General features: G+C 41.5%; 1 protein-coding gene across 2 annotated transcripts in view; it reads left to right on the forward strand.

Annotated features, from left to right (window-relative positions):
• The window catches only part of LOC144694909 (histone acetyltransferase KAT6A-like), a 160,380-nt gene that overhangs the window by 109,631 nt on the left and 28,020 nt on the right, over positions 1-22,729 (forward strand). For both annotated transcript variants that reach the window (XM_078565660.1, XM_078565661.1), the window contains exons 9-10: positions 16,684-16,799; positions 22,026-22,167. In XM_078565660.1, coding sequence (XP_078421786.1) covers positions 16,684-16,799; positions 22,026-22,167 — 258 coding nt within the window. The remainder of the gene's footprint in view (positions 1-16,683; positions 16,800-22,025; positions 22,168-22,729) is intronic.

Below are 22,729 nucleotides of genomic sequence, written 5' to 3' on the forward strand. Positions count from 1 at the left end.
GGGAGTGCACTTGTGTCTTCTCCCGAAGCTGCCTGTCGCGGGTTCTGCTGAGAAAATGTGCTTTAAACATACTAAGGGTTGGCTTGTCATGTGACATTCTTTCTCCAACTGCTGGGGGATTCAGAAAAAGACTTTGTCTGTGCATTCCAAAGGTGACTTGATTGGCTCGTGTCTGAAGTTTAACTTACCCAGGGATCCATTGAACAAGCGATTAATAGCCAGCCTCCAACAGTTGTATACCTCAGTTGATTGCCCTGGATGCTAATGAGACAGGAGATGTGAATCTTCACACTCCCCTGAAGTCATTGTCTTTGAAGGGTTTTGCAGACAGCCTAACTCCACTCCAATTAACTGGAATGTAGAAGGTACAGTAATGCAAAATGAGGTGAGCCATCTTGGACTGAGAGTTCAAATCATTTTAGCCCGTGTTTTTAAAAAATCTTTTTAAAAGTTCAATTCAGATTTCTAGCCGGTAAAATAGATATCATTATTTGGCAAAAGCACATCTTCGTGACATTATATACAAGTATATCCTGATCGCCCTCTTTTTGTGCAACAATTGGCCCAAAACAAACACAAATGCTATAAGCCACGATGAATCACAGAATCTCACAGTGCAGAAGAGGCCCTTGGGCCCATCGAGTCTGCACCGACATGTGAGAAACATCTGACCTACCTACCTAACCCCATTTACCAGCACTTGGCCCATAGCCTTGAATGTTATGACGTGCCAAGTGCTCATCCAGGTACTTTTTAAAGGATGTGAGGCAACCCAGCTCCACCACCCTGCCAGGCAGTGCATTCCAGACCGTCAACACCCTCTGGGTAAAAAAGTTTTTCCTCACAAACCCCCCCCGCCCCACCAAACCTCCTGCCCCTCACCTTGAACTTATGTCCCCTTGTGACTGACCCTTCAACTAAAGGGAACAGGTGCTCCCTATCCACCCTGTCCATGCCCCTCATAATCTTGTACACCTCAATCAGGTCACCCCTCAGTCTTGTCTGCTCCAACGAAAACAACCCAAGTCTATCCAACCTCTCTTCATAACTTAAATGTTTCATCCCAGGCAACATCCTGGTGAATCTCCTCTGCATCCCCTCCAGTGCAATCACATCCTTCCTATAATGTGGTGACCAGAACCACATACAGCGCTCCAGCTGTGGCCTCACCAAGGTTCTATACAAGGCCAACTTGACTTTTGTAATCTGTGCCTCGATTGATAAAGGCAAGTGTCCTATATGCCTTTTTCACCACCCCATTAACATGCCCTTCCGCCTTCAGAGATCTATGGACACACACGCCAAAGTCCCTTTGTTCCTCAGAACTTCCTAGTGTTTAAGGCCTTCATTTAATACTTCCTTGTCAAATTACTCCTTCCAAAGTGTATCACCTCACACTTTTCAGGGTTAAATTCCACCTGCCACTTATCTGCCCATTTGACCATCCCATCTATATCTTCCTGTAGCCCAAGACACTCAACCTCACTGTTAACCACCCAGCCAATCTTTGTGTCATCCGCAAACTTACTAATCCCGCCACCCACTTAGTCATCTGTGTCTTTTATAAAAATGACGAATAATAGGAGACTGAGCACAGATCCCTGTGGTACGCCACTGGACACTGGCTTCCAGTCACTAAAGCATCCTTCTGTCATCACCCTCTGTCTCCTACAACTAAGCCAATTTTGAATCCACCTTATCAAATTACCCTGTATCCCATGTGCATTTGCCTTCTTTATAAGTCTCCCATGTGGGACCTTGTCAAAGGCTTTGCTGAAATCCATATAAACTACATCAGCTGCACTACCCTCATCTACACACCTGGTCACCTCCTCAAAAAATTCAATCAAATTTGTTAAGCATGACCTTCCTCTGACAAAGCCATACTGACTATCCCTGATCAAACCTTGCCTCTCCAAGTGGAGATAGATTCTCTCCTTCAGGATTTTCTCCAATAGTTTCCCAACTACTGACATGAGACTCACTGGCCTGTAGTTCCCTGGCTTATCTCTGCAACCCTTCTTAAATAGCGGAAGCACGTTAGCTGTTCTCCAGTCCTCTGGCACCTCCCCTGTAGCCAGAGAGGAATTAAAAATTTGGGTCAGAGCCCCTGCGATCTCCTCCCTTGCCTTCCTCAGCAGCCTGGGACACAAATCAAATGGACTTGGAGATTTGTCCACTTTTAAGCCTGCCAGTACCTCCAATACATTGTCACTCCCAATATCAATTTGCACAAGAACCTCGCAGTCACTCTCCCCGAGTTCGATACCTTCATCCTCATTCTCTTGCGTGAAGACCGATGTGAAGTATTCATGTCCTCTGGCTCCACCCATAGATTGCCCCCTTGGTCCCTTATGGGCCCTACTCTTTCCCTGGTTATCCTCTTCCCATTGATATACTTCTAGAATATCTGGGGACTTTCCCTACTTATACAAGCCAGAGCTTTCTCATATCTCCTCTTTGCTCTCCTAATTGCTTTCTTAAGCCCCAACCTGCTCTTTCTATACTCTACTAATGCCTCCACTGATTTGCTTCCCTTGTACCTGCTAAAAGCCTCTCTTTTCCTTCTCATCGTAACCTGAATATCTCTGGTCATCCATGGTTCTCTGGGCTTGTTACTCCTTCCTATCACCCTAGAGGGAACATGTTGAGCCTGTACCCTCCCCATTTCCTTTTTGAATGCCCCCCCACTGCTCCTCTGTAGATTTCCCCACAAGTAGCTGTTCCCAGTCTACCTTGGCCAGATCCTGTCTTATTTTAATAAAATCCACTTTTCCCCCAATCTAACACATTTTTTTGCAACTTGTCTATTTCTTTGTCCATAACAAACTTAAATGTACCATGTTGTGGTTGCTATCACTAAAATGAAGATGAATAGCGCTGGAATTGGATATGTTGCACTGGTTTTTAAGCAGGTTGCTGTTCTTAAGGCATAGTTAAAATGTGTCTTTTGAACATGACACGGAAGTTCTTAACCACCATATAATCTGGTATAATTGCTGTGGTGAGACAGTACTTGGCAGATGATTCACTTCATAACCAATCATGTTTTGGCTTTATTGTGTCATGGCTAACACATCCTTTACAGCAGTAATTGGAGTGAAACATTGTATAAAGTATCAGCTGTGTACCTGTTTATGCATGCTACACTTGTTACCGTGGAGCTTTGAGTTCCTGATTATACATATGGGTGGGTAATATCTGGCTTGAACACTGGACCACAAAGAGCTGTGGTTTTACTAGTAAGCTGTTGCAAGTTCTTCCTGCTTGACCAATATTCAGCCATTTGGCTTCTAGCATCAGCAACCATATCTTTGGCTATTGCAGAAAGGAATTGTACAATGATTACAACAACAAATTAGTAAAATGTCCCAAAGTGCTTCATAGGAGCATTATTGAGAAAATTTGACAGCGAGCTGTACTGCTGAATCAGAAACCACGGAGACAGTGGCCACAGGAGTGATGGATGAACAGGACTTGGTGCAAGTTAGGATATCGGCAGCAGAGTTTTGAATAAGCTCATATCTTTGGAGGGGAAAAGATGTCAGGCTAGCCAGGAGAGCATTGGAATAATTGAGTCTAGGGGTAACACAGGCATGGATGAGGGTTTCAGCATCATAGAAGCTAATGCAGCGACTGAGCTGAGCGATGTCACAGAAATGGGGGTAAGCGGTCTTTGTGATGGTGTGGCTAAGTAGCCAGAGCCTCATCTAAGGTTGCAAACGGCCTGGCCCAGTGTCAGGTAGTTGCCAGGGAGAGAGATGGATTTGGTGGAAAGGGACCGAAGGGTATGGCTTCAGTTTCGTTGTCGAAAATTTCTACTCCCCAAGTACTGAAAGTCAGACAAGCAGTGTGACAGATGAGATAGTGGGGATATTGAGGGAGTTACTGGTGAGAGAGAGCTGGTTGTTATTGGTGTAGATGTGGAATCTGATGTGTTTTAGGGCGGTGTCGCCGAGGGGCAGCATATGGGTAAGGAATAGGAGGAGGCCAAGAAGAGATCCTTGGGAATGTAAAGAGAAACTTTTGCAGGTGATACTCTAGCTATGACTATATAGATAAGAATGGAAACAAAAATACCTGGAAAATCTCAGCAGGTCTGACTGCATCTGCAGAGAGGAACACAGTTAACGTTTCAAGTCCGTATGACTCTTCACCAGAACTAAGGAAAAATAGAAAAGAGGTGAAATATAAGCAAGTTTAAGGGAGGGTGGGATAGGTAGAGCTGGATAGAGGGCCAGTGATAGGTGGAGATTGCCAAAAGATGTCATAGACAAAAGGACAAAGAGGTGTTGACGGTGGTGATATTAGCTAAGAAATGTGCTAATGGTGACATTAAGGGTAGACAGCAGGACGAGCAAAGTACAGATAGCCCTAGTAGGGGTGGGGTGGGGGGAAGGGATCGAAATAGGCTAAAAAGTAGAGATAAAACAATGGATGGAAATACATTTAAAAATAATGGAAATAGGTGGGAAAAGAAAAATATATATAAATTATTGGAAAAGGGGGTATCGGAAAGGGGGTGGGGATGGAGGGGAGAGTTCATGATCTAAAATTGTTAAACTCAATATTCAGTCCGGACGGCTGCAAAGTGCCTAGTCGGAAGATGAGGACAAACCGAAGGTGTTCCGCAAGCATGACCCAGACCTCCCTGTCACTTGCCATTTCAACACATCACCCTGCTGTCATGCCCACATGTCCGTTCTTGGCCTGCTGCAATGTTCCAGTGAAGCTCAATGCAAACTGGAGGAACAGCACCTCATCTTCCGACTAGGCACTTTACAACCTTCCGGACTGAATATTGAGTTCAACAACTTTAGATCATGAACTCTCTCCTCCATCCCCACCCCCTTTCCGATACCCCTTTTTCCAATAATTTATATATATTTTTCTTTTCCCACCTATTTCCATTATTTTTAAATGTATTTCTGTCCATTGTTTTATCTCTACCTTTTAGCCTATTTCGATCCCTTCCCCCCCAGCCCACCCCTACTAGGGCTATCTGTACCTTGCTTGTCCTGCTTTCTGCCACTAATCTCACCATTAGCACATTTCTTAGCTAATATCACCACCATCAACACCTCTTTGTCCTTTTGTCTATGACATCTTTTGGCAATCTCCACCTATCACTGGCCCTCCATCCAGCTCTACCTGTCCCACCCCCCTTAAACTTGCTTATATTCCACCCCTTTTCTATTTTTCCTTAGTTCTGGTGAAGAGTCATACGGACTTGAAACGTTAACTGTGTTCCTCTCCGCAGATGCTGTCAGACCTGCTGAGTTTTTCCAGGTATTTTTGTTTTTGTTTCGGAGTTCCAGCATCCGCAATTTTTGGTTTTAGATAAGAATGGAACCAGGTGAATGCAGTCTCACCCACTGGATGACAGGCATTGGAAGATGTTGGTCTGGTCAACCCTGTCAAAGGCTGCAGAAAACAATGGCAAAAAACAATCAAAAACAAAAACAGAATTACCTGGAAAAACTCAGCAGGTCTGGCAGCATCGGCGGAGAAGAAAAGAGTTGACGTTTCGAGTTCTCATGACCCTTCGGCAGAACTGAGTAAAGTTAGGAGAGGGGTGAAATATAAGCTGGTTTAAGGTTGGGGCGGTGGGGAGAGAGAAGTTGGTGGGGGGGGTGGTTGTAGGGACAAGCAAGCAGTGATAGGAGCAGATACTCAAAAGATGTCACAGACAAAAGGAACAAAGGGGTGTTAAAGGTGGTGATATTATCTAAGAAAATGTGCTAATTAAGAATGGATGGCAGGACACTCAAGGTACAGCCCTAGTGGGGGTGGGGTGGAAAGATTGACGACAGGGTATTACAGTTATAGATTTAAAAATAATGGAAATAGGTGGGAAAAGAAAAATCTATATAAATTATTGGAAAAAACAAAAGGGAGGGGTAAGAAACGGGAAGGGGTTGGGGATGGGGGAGAGAGTTTAAGATCTAAAGTTGTTGAATTCAATATTCAGCCCGGAAGGCTGTAAAGTGCCTAGTCGGAAGATAAGGTGCTGTTCCTCCAGTTTGCGTTGGGCTTCACTGGAACAATGCAGCAAGCCAAGGACAGACATGTGGGCAAGAGAGCAGGGTGGTGTGTTAAAATGGCAAGCGACAAGGAGGTTTGGGTCTTTCTTGCGGACAGACCGCAGGTGTTCTGCAAAGCGGTCGCCCAGTTTGCGTTTGGTCTCTCCAATGTAGAGGAGACCGCATTGGGAGCAACGAATGCAGTAGACTAAGTTAGGGGAAATGCAAGTGAAATGCTGCTTCACTTGAAAGGAGTGTTTGGGCCCTTGGACGGTGAGGAGAGAGGAAGTGAAGGGGCAGGTGTTGCATCTTCTGCGTGGGCATGGGGAGGTGCCATAGGTGGGGGTTGAGGAGTAGGGGGTGATGGAGGAGTGGACCAGGGTGTCCCGAAAAACAATATTGATTTTCAGTAGCTGATGAGGCACAAATCTGAATTGAGGTTACTAATTAGTATCCACATTTATACTTTGGAGATAACATTTTTCCAATTTTGGCTGAGTTGTCTAAGCAAGCATGTTTTCTAAGTATAGTGTTGGATGGCGTTGAACATGGGGTATCCCTTTAGTTGCATGTAAAGATGCAATTTACTGCCAGCAGCTTAAATTATTGGAATGGGTCATTAAAGATGAGAGGAGAAACAAAGAAGGGAAGTGTATTGAAATTTGACCCATTTGACAAACATTTTGCCTCAGTATGCTTTGTGGTACGTAACCTGCTGCTATTAATTGTGGGCAAATGTGTGCTGTGTAGAAAAGTGGAAAAAAACAAATACCAAAGGCCCTCAAAGGATTAAGGCAAACTGCCAGTATTGTTCTGTTTAACTGGTGTGTTTGTTTGCTTTGAAATCAGATGCTGAGCACTGGTCATGTGACTTGTGTCGCAGCTGCTGCAACACTTTAGTGGCCAGAGAGTTAAAACACATTTCATTTGTACAGAGCTGAGAGTGCAAGCCTTTCTCTGTGTTTTTCCCTTCTCTGCACCTGGCTGAAGGGATAAGTTTTTTTAAAATCTAAAGTACTGCACAACTTTGTTCGACCCTGCAAATCTGTGTCCTTGTGCTGTGTGTTTGTACATTTTCTGCTACGTACTCATGTGCAAGCAGTTGTACTGGAGCCGAATGTCGGCATTACCACTTGGCATTCAACTGAAAGAGAGGTGGGAGCATGAAGGGAGGGGTTTGATGGCCCGTGCGTTGACACAGGTAGAATAATATTTTCTGTTCTTGGTGTTCACTGAATGATAAACTGGTTCAGGGGTCACTGTGGGTAAGCTGCATATTTGTTCTTTGGGGGAAGGGAGGTAAGGTTGCAAGTTCCTTTAATTTTGCTGAAGTTTTGTTTAACTTGGTGCATCCTGCTTTTGGAAGATTCTAAGATGGCAAAAGTATAAATTACTTGATTTGCTAGTTTGTTTATTAGACCCTGTGAGCCTCCTGGTTTCTGAATTGGTATTTGTAAGGCCCGTATTGATGAGTAACTGGGTATGACTTGTGAGACACATGGGGGATGGGCACATGAGTGCATTTAGTATAAGATCAAGGATTTCTGGAAATTAGATATATGCCGACATGTATTCCTGGGAATGGGAACACAACAGCAAACAAACTGAGTGATTCAAGTGTTGCAAACAAGGAGCAAGAAGTTTACAAGGATTACAGTTGTCTTCTCAGCTCTGAAATTCAGTCCTGTTTTCAGTAATTGATAGATACAATCATGGCAGTCATGAAAAGACCCACTGGCCCATCTAGCCATGCTAGATAGTGTAATGATAACAAGTGAGAACTTGTCCATCACCACCAGAACTGAGTTCTGACATAGGCTCTGGAATTTGCCACTGGTGTGCCAATGGTACTGAGGTAATTCCTGCTTCTTTCCATGTGTGTTCCAGTTTCCTGGAATCACTATCATTTGGAAGCCCCCAGTTGGTACAGTGAGGCGACATAATTGGAGTGATGCTGGAAGCAACAGAAGCCTGTGTACATCAGTGGATGGCATTATTCAATAACAGGGTGTCGAACGAGAGTGTTTTTGACTATGGCAAACATTGTAATTGAATGTGAGAGGATCAAGGTAAATGGCAATATTGGTGCAATTTTGTTTTATACTATCGGAGTCTGGCAGTTGGAAAATTGTGGTGATATTTCCTGGCCTTTTAAACTGTAGCAAGTCTTGGAAGCTTGCACCAAAATACATTTCTCCCCAATTCTGAATCTTATGGTGACCTCCAACTTGGCTATCTTTCTGTCATGCAACAGACTCTGCACTTCCTTATAGAAATACCTCCATTAATGTGTCCTCTGAGACTCTGGACTTCACTCGCCTGGCCCACCTTATCTCCAAACTTCGGCAACAGTTGGTTGATGCTTGATGCCAACTCCGTCCTACCTATAACATTATTCCACTGCAGACACCCTGACTTTAAGATAAAAGCAAAATACTGCAGATGCTGGAAATGTGAAATCAAAACAGAAATTGCTGGAAAAACTCAGCGGGTCTGGCAGCATCTCTGGAGAAAGAAACAGAGTTAACATTTCGAGCCCATATGACTGTTCTTCAGAGCTAAAGAGAAGTAGAACTGTGATTTTTATACTATCTAAGATGGGGAGGAGCAGTTGGAGCAAAATAGAAGGTCAGGGATAGGTGGGAGCTCAGGAGAAATTTGACAGTTGTGTTGCAATTCCAATTTATGGACGTATGGTGCCACGAAATGATGGAAGGAGGGTGGATACCGTGCAGTTTAGAACACGGTTTTGGGAATGGAAGCTGGCATTTGTGCCTGGTTTTCCAACAGACAATTTAGATAAAGTGTGTATGCACCGCATGCAAGGAAATTGCTGGGCAAGGCAGCTTCATGTGTGAAAATGCAAAATGAAGATTTTAAAATCAGGGTATTATCAGACTCAGAGCTAGCATAGTCAGCAAGCACAAGAGTGATGGATGAATGGGAAGTGGTGCGAGTTGGGATATAGGCGGCGGCCTTTTGGAGGAACTAGAATTTGTGGGAGGTTGGCTTGGAGTGCAAGTCTGGAGGTAAAAAAGACATGGATGTGGTCATGATTCTCCTCATACAAACATATAAAAATGACAGATTGGAAAAAACCAGTAGATCCATCAATCCTGTCTCATTGACATGATGCAACTGAGCAACAGAACTACCATTTCCTGGGAGAGGCAAAAACACACAGGTAATTTAAAGAAAACCTTCTGATCAATTCCTTTTCAAATACCCACAGGGAATCAAAACGAGATCCAGGAGAGCACAAAGGTTGTAAGATACATCATCCAAAACCCACCTACCTTTTGCTCAGCTCGGAACTTGTCCACTTGATTTTGAACACATGGTGGATGGAATTTTCAGTTGATGGTCCCAGTAGAAATGGCAGGACCTGTAGTTCAGGAATCCATTGACAGCTGCAGTGAGCTTTGCTGTGGCTCTTTAACTGAGTCATGGCATTAGCATCTTGCTTCTAGGTTACCTCACCAATCAAATAGAGAGGGCAGAATGACACTTTGATACTGTAAAAGGAAGGAGTTTGAATTGAAGGAATCTTGCACCAACTTTGATACATACTACTTTAGTTAACTGGACATTGCATTACTACAGGCTCAGCATTATCGACTGAAGCGAAGACCAATGCAAAGCAGTCATCTAAAACCTTTGCCATATCCTGGGAGTCCAACTGAATCTGTCCATAGACATCTTTCAATGGCCCTGTGTGATTGAAAACATGGAAAAAGATTTAACTATTACATCTTAGTTATTCAATCTCCTTCACTTCCTTGTTAGTTGCTATGATAGCAACTTTTTGTAACTCAGTTCACTACTTATCCCTGTTCTCTTGAGAACTATTTTCTTTAAATCTGTAGAAGTATCTTTTATTGAGTCAGATTTGTCCTTAGAACATGAGCATTTTGGTCACTTTAGCTTTGTTTTAAAATGCCCCCGTGGCTCGTGTTTGATTTTATACACCCTTTCTCAGAATGCCATCAAGATGGAAAATTTCATTAATGATTGAATACCACAAACAAGGCATTCTAAACCAAAGATTTATGGTTCCCGGGATATTTATTTCAAACTTTGTGCCCAGATTTATGCTTGTCTAAGTTCCTACAGCTTGTTGTATAAGAGAGTAAACCTAATGGAGAGGGTCCAGAGGAGGTTCACGAGAACGATCCCAGGAATGAAAGGCTTAACGTATGAGGAACCTTTGAGGACTCTGGGTCTATACTCGATGGAGTTTAGAAGGATGAGGGGGGGATGTGATTGAAACTTACAGAATACTGAAAGGCCTAGATAGAGTGGACGTGGGGAAGATGTTTCCATTAGTGAGAGAGACTAGGACCCGAGGGAACAGCCTCAGAGTAAAGGGAAGACCTTTTAGAACAGAGATGAGGAGAAATTTCTTTAGCCAGAGAGTGGTGAATCTATGGAATTCATTGCCACAGAAGGCTGTGGAGGCCAGGCCATTGAATGTATTTAAGACCGAGATAGATAGGTTCTTGATTGGTAAGGGGATCAAAGGTTACGGGGAGAAGGCGGGAGAATGGGGTTGAGAAACTTATCAGCTGTGATTGAATGGCGGAGCAGGCTTGATGGGCTGAATGGCCTAATTTCTGCTCCTATGTCTTATGGCTTTAATGAACAGGGTGCTACTCTAATTCTGACATTATGGCTCACAAGATTTTGTTACTCTGTTAGTTAGACCTTGATGACCCATAGTTGGCAGTTTAATCTTTGTGAAGTAATTAAATTAATAACCATATTGAAATAGGAGCATACGATTGTTGCAGTTAATTCTAGGATCTTGCCCTTTTTCTGATGCCAAAATGCCTCAATTCCATGATCCGGTTTCCATGTCTATTGAAACATGGGCCTTTCTTCCCCTGTGCAATGCTCTGCGTAAGACTGGAAGGGCATGAGGTTATATTTGTTGGCTTTTTGTTCCCCTTGGGTTGAGTTCAAAATCTCAGTTTTGCTGTCCTGCTACATGTGTTACTGTAAGCACAGAAAACAGAGTCGCAGTTAAAGGTAGCTACTCAGACTGGTAAAAGGTGGAAAATGGTTTCACAGGATTGACGCTGGGACCACTTCAGTTCACAAAAGCAAAATACTGCAGGTGCTGAAAATATGGAATAAAAACGTAGGCTGGAAATACTCAGCAGATCCAGATGGCATCTGTGGAGAGAAACAGTGTTAACATTTCAGGTCAAGATGACCCTTCATCAGATCTTTCATCCCCCTTATTTCACCATTTACATTAATGCTTTGGTCTTGCTAATCAGAAGTGCAATTTCAAATTTGTGGATGACACCAGATTGGGTAGTGTGATTAAAACAGAGAAGAACTGCAACAAAGTGCAGAAAGTTATTGGTAAATTTATAAAGTGGACATGTGATTGGCAAGTGAACTTCAATATAGATAAGTGTGAGGTGGTGCATTTTGGAGTGAAGTTAAGGTGGCCACATACTGTTTGGAAAGTGTGGAACTGGGTTAGAGGAGCAGAAGGGATGGAGATACATAAATCTGTAGAAGTAATTATGCTGGTTATAAGCTCATTTAAATAGCAAACAAAGAACAGGTGTTCATTTTTAAAGGGAAAGAATTGGAAAGCACAGAAGCTATGTTAAACTAGCATAGAACCTCAGTTAGACCATACTTGGAGTCTTGCAAACGGCTCTGGTCTCCATATTACTCAAAGAATATCAAGGCACTAGAAAAGGTGCAAAAAAATGTCTATTAAAGTGACACCAGAACTGAGAGGTTATGCATACCAGGAAAGGTGGAATAGGCTGGTGCTCTTTTCTCTTGAAAAGAGAAGACTTGATGGGTGACCTGCTAAAGGTCTATCCTATTAAACCCTTTTGTAATATTAGATAAGATGTTTCCACTTGCAGGAGACACCAGTACTAAGGGTCACAAATATAAGATAGGGAATTCAGGAGAAACTTTTTACTAAGAGTGGTGAGGCTGTGGAGCTCTCTACCAAAGGAGTATTAAGGTGAATCGCCAAGATGCATTTAAGGTGAGGCTGGATAAGCACATGACTGAGAAAGGAATGGAGGGATCTGTTGATGGGGTTAGATGAAGTGGGTGAAAGCAGTCTCATATAGAACATAGAAATCAGGATGGACCTACTGGGCAGAAGGGCCTGCTTCTGTTTATTTAACCCAGTGTAACATTGGAGGTTATAATTTATTAAAGCCTTTCATTATATGCATATAATGTTGTGCTACTCCTGTGTACACACGCCGATTTTTATAGGGAGCATAATTTCACAAAACGAAACACAACAGAAATATGGTTCACTAAAGAACTCAACAACAATGTAGTATCTATCCTAGAAAAAGCTCTGGAATGATTGAAGTAGCACTGACGGGCAGGATTATAGGTTTCCATGAAAGTTGAACTAGATGGCTGACAAGCCTCCTTTGCACATTGCTCTTATATGTGCACTTGGGAGAAGCAAGAATATAGAAAAGCAGTAGGCAAGAAGCCAGTATGTGCATTTTAATGCATAGTATAATTACGTGATTTTTCTTGCTGTGATGAGAAGCTTTGAAATTTGAATGCTGTTTCTGCACATAATGCTTCATAAAATCTTTCAGTTAAAAGATGTGCCTTTAACTGGTGTCATGTGACAAGAGGATAATTTTCCTGGAAAACTAGACCAGATATTCAAGGTTTTGATCACTGTATGCATATGATGTCGTTTTACTGCTTTTAGAAATGTCTGAGGCCGTCAAGAGGAGAAGCATTCTTCTTCAATTATCTTCATATGTTTGTGCATGTGATTACGGTTAAGTGGAGTAGCTAGAATTTTTCAAATGCAGGGCTCCGTTCATGATCAGCTTTTTCCTGCAGATGAAGCATATTCCTTTAGGTTTCCACAGATGCATGTGGCAATGATGTAATTGTTTGATAGTTTGCACAAGTCTGTTTCTCAAGTTACCGGTTCAGTACCTCATTAACTGCACCACTGCTACAGCAGCACCCATGTATGGAGAAGTACTCCTTGGGGCTGCTTGTTTTTGTCCCTGTGGAGGATGTACATGTGCCACCTATTTCACTTCATTTAATTGTGAGCTCTACGACCTGTTCACTTGTTTTTCATTCTTATCTCTCTCTCTCTCCTTTGTTAGCTCTTCTAATTTGCTTCCCTGCACCTGTAGGAATTCCTGAAAATGTGACAATGATTTTTGACATTGAAGTAATGACTGAGCTGCAATTTCATAATTCCACATTGTGCATCTACCAAAGATCATAAGCCAGCACTTCAAGTTGTGGCTTTTATCATAGCAGTCAGTGGTATTCAGTGGAAATACATAGGAGTTACAACACAGAAAAAAGTCATTGAGCTGACCAGCCTTTGTCAGCATTGGCCCTCTGCACACACAGATAGTAGTTGTATTTGCATTTTCCCACCTTGTTCCCATATCCCCTCATCGCCGTTTCCTTTATTCACTAATCTAATGTAATCTTGAATATTTACATATTTTCTGCATCAGCTACTTTCCCCAGAAGTGAATTCCATTGCCTCAACTGCCTCTTGCTCTGTTTTGAATCTCTTAACTGTACTCTTGCCCCAGTGGCCCCTTATTCTGGACATCTCTGGGAACATTCTGGTTCTGTCTGCCTTGCTCCATCCTTTCACAATTTTAAACATTTGTAACATGGGATCCTGCACTCTGCATTGGAGCAAAAAAGAAATTTCAATCTTTATTTGTATTTCTCATACTATGGTCAGAGAGCTGAGGCCAATCATATGCAGATCCTGTGCCATGTGGGAATTCCAGAACACTTTGTGTGCACGAGAAAACTACTTATATAAATCATGGCAGTAACTGCTCGAGCTGAGCGTTTCAAAGCTTATGGGACTTCTAATGTCACCACAGTGCATACAAGAAGCTGAGAGTTTCGTTGGCAGCATCTTTCAGGAGGTGGTTATCCCACAGCTACAGAGGGTACCAAAAGCAAGTTAATTATGCCGAATCTTTGTAAATACCAGTTAGACTCAGCTGGACTATTTTCAGTTCTCAGTATCGCACGTTAGGAATGTTGGCAAGGCTTTGGGGAGGGTGCAGAAGAGATTCACTAGAGTTGGACCAAGAATGAGAAAGTTCAGTTAAGTAGAGAGACTAGAGAAGCGAGTGCTCTTCTCCTTGGAGTAGAGAAGGCTAAGAGGATGTTTGATAGAATTCAAATCATGAATAATTTTGATAGAGTGAATAAGAAGAAACTGATTCCAGTAGTGGAAGGGTTGGTAACCAGAGGACACAGATTTAAGATGTTTGCTGGAGGCAACAGAGGTAAACATCTTTTTACACAGCAAGTTGCTGTAATCTGGAATGCACTGTTTGAAAGGGTGATAGAAGCAGATTCAGTAGTAACTTCCAAAACGGAATTGGATATATTCTTGAAGGAGGAAAAATTTAAAGGGATGGGGGAGGAGGGCTAATTGGATAGCTCTACCAAAGAACTGGCATAAGCACAATGTGCCAGGTACCCCCCCCCCCCACCGCCTTACCCCCTTCCTGTGCTATCTCATTCTATCATTCTAAGCGCCAAGTATATAGGTATTCCCATAAGAGGAAAGATGTCCCATCCAAAGTGACAGAGGAAATAGAGGTTAAACGGTAATTGAAAAGGGTAGATTGTGACAAATTTCAGCTACAGAATATCCTTGAAAACTGAACAATACAGTGTGTGCTGCAGAAAATTGAAAAAGGATATAAGAGCAAAGGGAGATTGAGAAAAAATTAGAATGTAACATAAACGAGAACCCAAAAATCTTCACTAACAAAAGTAGAAGGATAATTGAAGAAATGGTGTGTTTAGCAGACACCAGAAAACCTTTTCTTTAACTAAAAGAGACATTGAAAGATAAACTTTATATTTTTCCATTCAGTGTGCAGACAAATCTGTCAAGTACCTTGCACAAGTCACCAAGCACACAATAATGATGCCAGCACTGGACTGAACCTTCAGTGCTGAATAAACCCTCAGTGTTACGGGTGCAAAGTCATCTGGCCAGCTCTTGTTTTTGTGTTTACTAGCCCAAGCCTTAAAAATAAAAGTTAATGCTCCAATGAAGCATTCCCTAATATATCTTCAAGAGGGTTGTGTTGGGGCCAGTAACACACTGCATCTGAGGAGTTCCCTTTGCTCAATATTGAGTTGCATTTTTGACGTTAGACAATGATTCTGAAAAGTCAAATTCCAATTATTATGTAGTAGATGAGCCATTGTCACAAATTCATAGGTGAATTGTACATTTTGATTCTTCCAGCTTTGTAATGTCAGCGTTGTAGTAACTGTAGTAAAACTGTTTGGCTCCATGGACATAGGAAGATCGGTTGTTTTTAGCTCTCTCTGTTCTCACTCCTGTGCATGCCTGTGCAAAACAGTTATCAATCTCTTAACTGAATACACAATATATCTCCATTGGTTCTACATATTCCATTATTCTGTGCATGTTTTATACATTGTATCATGAGAATAATAGGGTCCATATGTTCAAGAAACCAGAAAACTGCTGGCATGTTTTTGGTGAATAAATATTTGTTGCTGTTTTTTTTCCTTTTCTGAACATAGTGACATGCATTTTATATGGGGTACTGCTGCCTTCTGGTGTAGAAAGTGTACACAGTGTATGTCAGCAGGCTGTTGAGTTGTGCAGGGCACAGTGGTGAACCCCCAAATCTGTTCTCATGATGCCTATCCACTCCTTCCACACCATCTCATCTCACATGCAAAGGAAAATTGTCATAGTCCAACTGCCATTACAGCTGAGGCCAACTAGCTCAGTATAGCACAGTAATTTGAAATGGGAGATGCTGGTCACTATGGCTGAATACATCAGTACTCTGCATTTGCCAACTAGATTGTTGATGGAACTCATGAATCGTACATTGTTTTATGTATTTTCCCTTAGTTTCTATCAATCTTCACGCTATCCACTACCATTTACAGACAAGAAACGGCCATTCTGCCCCCAGGCCTTCCTACTCTTGAGCTGGCCATGGTGTTTCAGAGTTACATGTTTCTTGTGTGCTTCTTCCTGAGTTAAGTGCCAAGATGGAAAACAATATGAAACTCTGAGGGGAACCTGAGACTGAATACTGTGTGGTGTACATTGCCATGGGGAGAAAATAATTCTTTAAAATGGTTGCACACTGCATGGGGATGGTGAGGTGGTGGGGCTGGTAGCATTGTTTCCCAAATAATTGCAGAAAAATTTCAGGGCCCAAGCTGCCGTTTGCAGAAATTGAGTAAATTTCTCATGAAATCTGCTCACTATATGAGGAATAGCAGGAGAGTCTGGAATTGGAATGGACCTTTAGTAAAACTAAGGTGAACAGAATATCTCTCTTGGAGGGCGAAAGAGTGACTATGCAGTTAGATTAGTTATATGCATAAGACTATGTGGAATAAAGACACAGCTAATTCTCTGGAAACCTGTATCCCTACCTGCAGAGTGAAACTTGGGGGTGATGACATTATTCAATGGAAACCAGTTGTGTTTAGTGCATTTGGAAAATAGTAATGTTCTAGTTGCTTTATAACTGAAGTTGAGAAAATCATTTGTTTGTTTAAGAATACCTAGGGGATTAAAATAATTGACAGTTTTAATATTTATAACACGTATGTTTTTCTTCAACAGAAAGTTGGAGTCACTGGCCCACCAGATCCACAAGTCCGCTCACCTTCTGTTATTGAATTTGGAAAATATGAGATCCAGACCTGGTATTCCTCTCCATATCCCCAGGAATACACCAGGTACTATATGTTTTGAGCTGAGCATACAACCTCAAATTTGGCTTTCTCTTTTTCCTTTTTGGAAATTGAGTAAATAAAACTAATTGCATGGAGAGAAAGTAAAAAAGAAAGTCTTGCATTTATATAGTGCTTTTCAGGACCATCGGACATCTCAAAGCACTTTACGGCCAGTGTAATACTTATGAAGTGTAATCGCTGTTTTAATGTAGGAAATGTAGCAGCCTATTTGCACACATCAAACTCTCTCAAACAGCATTGTGACAATGACCAGATCATCTGTTTTTCTGATGTTGACTAAAGGATAAATATTGGCCAGGCCACCGAAGATAGCTCACCTGCTCTTCTTTGAAATAGTGCCATGGGATTTTTTACATCCACCAGAGCAGGCAGATGGGGTTTAATATCTCATCCAAAGGACAGCATCTCCAACAGTGCAGTGCTCCCTCGGCATTGCACTGGACTGTCAGCCTTGATTTTTGTGCTCCAGTGGACTGGAACCAGCGAGAGTGCTACCAACTGAGCCATGGCTAACACTAGGAGGAAGAAGAAACAGTTCGATGCATTTTATCCAGGAGAGATACATTGTTGGGGGACACGTCAGTTACATAAACGTCTTAGAATCTAAACATCAGGGAAATTAAACCTCAAGTTAAATGAAAAGCTTTCACTCAGTCTCTGCCATCTGTTACTCCCTGTAATGTGCATGAAACATTACAAACACGGTTAAAGCCAGTCTTGAAATTGCATTAAAGCACAGGGAGATTGTTCAACGGTCAGGTTTACAGAACAAGCCAAGTCATTTCTTTCATGAGTTAGAGGAAATTATTCAACAGTTGTAATGGAGAATTAAAAGATAATTTGGACATGGTCCATATTTTGAATCAATAATAAACCTGGTGAATGTTGACTATTAACATGTAGCATTCCAGAATGATTTTAAATGCAGTACTCAAGGTGTTCAGACTACTACCACTTGACAGCACACTGCTAGCGTTGTTTTACAGGCTGGGGAGGATCAATCTCGTTCCTCGCGTGAAACACCATTGGTCGGGAATCACCACCAGTACGATATGATACTCTACAATTATGACCACCCTTTGGCCTTGCAATCATGTTGCATAACATCAAAGAGCAGTGTTACATTAATCAGTTTCAGAAGACCCTGTGTTATGAATAGTTGGAACACAGTCCTCTGGAGCAAACTCTCCTTAAGCCAAAATGATCCATTAAGGAATTGGTTTTTTTTTTAGTTTTCTTGTACAAGGTGGTTGTTTTCAGTTTATTATGGGCCATTTAAAACCAGAAGAATGCAACTCTCTTCTATTACAATAGAGGACTGATTGAACTTCCCTTAGAACCTCACATTGCTCAATAACTCCTCTGTCAACCAGCTTCCATTATGATACTGGCTGACTATCTTCCTTCACAAGGGAAGGTGGTGAGGGGAGGTCGTTGCGGTAACAGTGAACCAGAAATGACAGTCACTGCCTGGCAATGGAAACTCAGGGACAAATTAACCCTCTGTTGCAGATTTCATGATCCTAAATGTGAACTAAACAGATGAGGATACTGTTTACTTCTGACCAGCCAGTCTGGCTTACAAATAAAACCAGGAGAGAGAAAGTTATCAGTGAGGGCTGAGAAGCTTCTCACTCAACTCTTAGCCTAACAGGCAGGATAGCCCTGGTTAGACATAGAACAGGATATTTATCTGCTTGCTTTTGTTCACATGTGCAGTTTTAGCTGGTTCAAACTGCAATAGTGTCCCTGTGTGCACTTCAGGGTCCAAGGGTCTACCAACCTGTGCTTAAAATGTCTGAACTTGGGTAAGTGAGACATGCCACGACAGGGATATCCTGTACACTCAATATACAGTTAACAAAAACCTCAAATTTTTTGTGGATCACTGTGCCTTGATTTTGTCACAGTTAAACCTGATGGATTGCTGTGGATGTCAAACAGTGATTAACCAAAAATAAATACAGCATTTTATTTTGCATTTGCTAGGGTAAATTTTGAAGGCATTCTCATGTTATGTATTTCTCTTGAACTCTCAAACAATATGATTGAATCCAAAAATTGTTTGACTGGAAACACCGCATTCAAATTTCCTTCCCCATCACTCACATTGTGTATGTAATCATTTGGATGAAGCCAGTTCCCATTTACTCTCACTATGTTGGAATGCGATATACCAAGTTAAATCACACCATCAGGAATTCATGATCTTACCACTTAAATGTACAGTACTGGTGCTTTTCATTACTCTGTGCATTGAACATGTAGCTCATTATACACCAATCCCCCATCACACATTTTCAGTTTGCATTGCAATATGTTTTAATGAGACTCATCATCAAAGCTCCAATGCTTTTTATGCTGAAATAAGGCACAAAGAGCTCATTAAATCAAAGAGATACAACCGAGTGGTTAAATTGGGTTGAGATGTCCTTTTTCAGCGTTGAAGTATGCTGCAACACTGATTGTTACCATTAGTGGATAGTGATTTAACTAATGAATTGCAGCTCCCTGCCTTATTAGAGCAAATCAAGCTTTTAACATGCAAAAATGGCCATACTCTCAGCTGATAGCATCCTGAGAAGTACAGTCTGCTGTCCTTGATATCATCAACTTAAAGTGTTGTCAATTGGTGTACTTAATTAAATTGTAACAGATAACTACAATAGAAAAAAAAGATCTCACTTGGGCTAATACTGTCTAATGTTGTGAAAACTTCTTTCCAAATTCCTACTTAAAGCATGGAATTTCTTACTAAGATACCATTCCTGGGCATCAGTGGTATACAGTGGTTGCAATTCATGAGCTTATTCTGGTGGTGACAGAGAGGAAAGAGGGTCTCAACCCCACGCATTAATCATTAGATTCAAATAAGAGTAGATAGGGGAAAAGAGGCCATATTTGTTGATTATTGTCAGTGAGCACCTACACACTTAACAGGCCCCGGAAAATATTGACTGTCAGCATAAAGCACTGTTGGTTGGCGTGAACCAATTATGGACTTAACAAGTGGAAAAAAATCTGTTCCAGTATGTCATTATTCAGCTGTCCTAAAAGGATACTTCACAACAGACATGCAGTGCTGCTGGCCTCCCTTCACCTGAATTCACTCAGCCACTGCTAAATTCTTCACCTGCTTCCTGTACTGCTAAGTTCAGACTTTGTTGTGAGATGATGATTCCAGATCTAGTTTGAATCCCTGATTGATGTTTTCATTAACTGGATTATCCTGGAGTTGATTCCGGGAATCTGTACAAAATAGAGTTTTTGTTTCTGGATTTGCTGAAAATGTTAAATTTACAGGAATTTATCGAATCAAAATTGATTGGCAATTTCAATAAATCTATAACAAGCTATGCAAATGGGAGTTGAGCTCGTTAGGCGAGGCACAGAAAAAGTGGTTGTGGAATCCAGAAGGTCACATTATGCATGACAACAAAAAAGTTGCAGCTGAGGCAGAATTGTTGCAGTGTTGGATTCTCTGCATTGTCGAGAGTGGGCTTCATTGGGTGAGACTCCATTAGTCTTGTTTACTGAACATGAGTTCACTTTCTTTTGACTGGACAAGACCCCCTTTACTTCTAGTGCATGTGATTAATGTCTGTGTGCACTTCTTTTAAGAAACTCAGGGTCCTTAATCCCACTGTGTAATGAAAATAGATATGTTCTGACCACAAACAAATGTGTTATTTGGTATTTCGGATACTGCAGTAAGGTCAGCATAGAACATGCGGTTAGAGTGAGATTGTGGAATGTGTTTTATTCACTTCCTTTTAAATAGTTTTTGTTGCGATTGTGATGTTGCTGAAGAAACTGGTGGTGCCAAATTAATAGCAGTTGATCCACCCCTCTCCCTATTCACCTGTACCAAAAGGGAGTAAACCAATGCTTCTGCTAGCATGGATTTGCTTTTGCTTTTCCTGAGCTTGAAGCAATTGGTTTTGCACTATTGATTGAGAAATCCGAAATTGATATTTGTGTGTCTTTGGTTACTGTTCAACTGAAATATTTTTTATTGACTTTTTTGCTCACATCCTTCTTTCTACCCCATTTTTGCATACTCTGCACCCACCAGGTTATGGATGGCAGCCTGGTCACAAGAATATGTGCAAGAGTAGCCTGGCTTAATTTGCCAGCAAGGTTGTCTTTTTCCCCCCCATCAGGTACATTTTGGGTATTGTATTAAAAGGCTTCGATTCAGGATTGAACTCTTTTCATGTTGGATTTTAAATAACACCTGTTCACAACCTGATATGAGATCAACGTTTCTTTGAAGGTGAATTACATTAACGCAATACTAACCAATAGTAAGCTTCCCTTTGAAGGGAACCCAGGGAAAAGATAGTGACAGATAAAGTAGCTGAAGACAATTTTTAAACTAATTGGTGCAAGGGTTAAGAATGTATTTCATGCTCGTTTTCCTGTTTACTTAACCCACCTAACCTTACAAGGTACACTAACCTTTGACTCGGGGAAGAGCACAAATGGCAACTTATCAAAGGGAGCACAGTATCATAGGAAGCCCTTAGGGGCTCTGCGTGCTTTGACCTTTTCTATTGCCTGCAATACTGCATCACCATTAAGATTCCTTTTTTTCAACTGCAGTTATCCTTCCATGTTTTGAATTTTTTTTTTATCCCTGACATCTCTGATTCCAATCAACATTTGGCGACCAAAGTGGTACTTCGTTGAAGGATTTCATATTGTGGGGGTTTTTTCAGATTTTTGACGGAGCTCACATTTTTATTAAGTGATGATTAACAGGCTTCTCCCTTCTCCCACTTCTTCATCACCCACCTTCCCGACCCCCACCAGAGTTTCCCGCTTTCCTTTTCCCAGCAGGCGTTCACTTTTGCTGATGCTTGGCTTCAGCAGAACCAACAGCTTCCTAAACCATACAAGAATCTTAGTCTATCTGAATCACCTGTTCCAGCACCTGACTTCCAGTTTTGCAGACAGGGCCGTGTTCCAGTAATTACGATTGGTAGTTCTTCTTGAGTGTAAAATAAAGCAACATCTGTTACTCTAAGATGGGTAGACAAGAGATGTGTGTCTCGAGAGTTTGTGGGTAAGCCAATAAAACCTCTACACACACAAGCAGCTTGATGTGTGTTTGAGGGGGAAAGGTGGCACGGTGTCAAATGGCTGCCTTTGCGAAAACTGATGATGCTCTGGCTGTGTTCTTATCTATGTATTCATCTCTTTCAGGCTGCCTAAGTTATACTTGTGTGAATTTTGCCTCAAGTACATGAAGAGCAAAAGCATTTTGCAGCAACACATGAAGAAATGTAATTGGTTTCACCCGCCTGCAAATGAGATTTACAGGAAAGACAACATCTCCGTGTTTGAAGTAAGTTTGGGCTTTTTGGCTTCCATGAAATTAGTCTGCTGTGGGACAGTTAACTTGTGATTAAATGCGGATGTTCAGAGCATAAAATGGATTTTCCTCCTTTCATGAGCAAAGCATTTGGTATCCATTCCCACTAAACCTGGCTTTAAGCTCCAAAACAATCATTTTATGTAAAGCCACTCGCTTTTTTTACATAGTGTCCAGCATATTGAAAATGATGTGTATACACACACATTGCCCAATAGTTTTAAACCATAAAACAAGGATTCCAAAAAAGCCAATAAATCAGAAGGCATGCAAATGTAGTACCTTACAGCTTGTATGATGCTGATAATTATAGCTCCCATTTAAAACTGTAAATTAAATGCAACCCAGGATGCAATGTTGCTTGACATCAACCTGTCTTGTGTCTGAATTCAACTTGAATTGTAATGCAAAATGGAAGTCATTACACAGTTCCCTCTGTTAAATTGCTCATTGCTGAACATTTCTTTTACTTTTCTTTTATTTAATAAAATGTGTATTTCCTCTTGGCTCATTTTGCTTTTTCCCAAAAACTCAA

This window comes from Cetorhinus maximus, chromosome 20, assembly GCF_964194155.1.
Source record: "Cetorhinus maximus chromosome 20, sCetMax3.hap1.1, whole genome shotgun sequence".
Taxonomy (NCBI): Eukaryota; Metazoa; Chordata; class Chondrichthyes; order Lamniformes; family Cetorhinidae; genus Cetorhinus; species Cetorhinus maximus.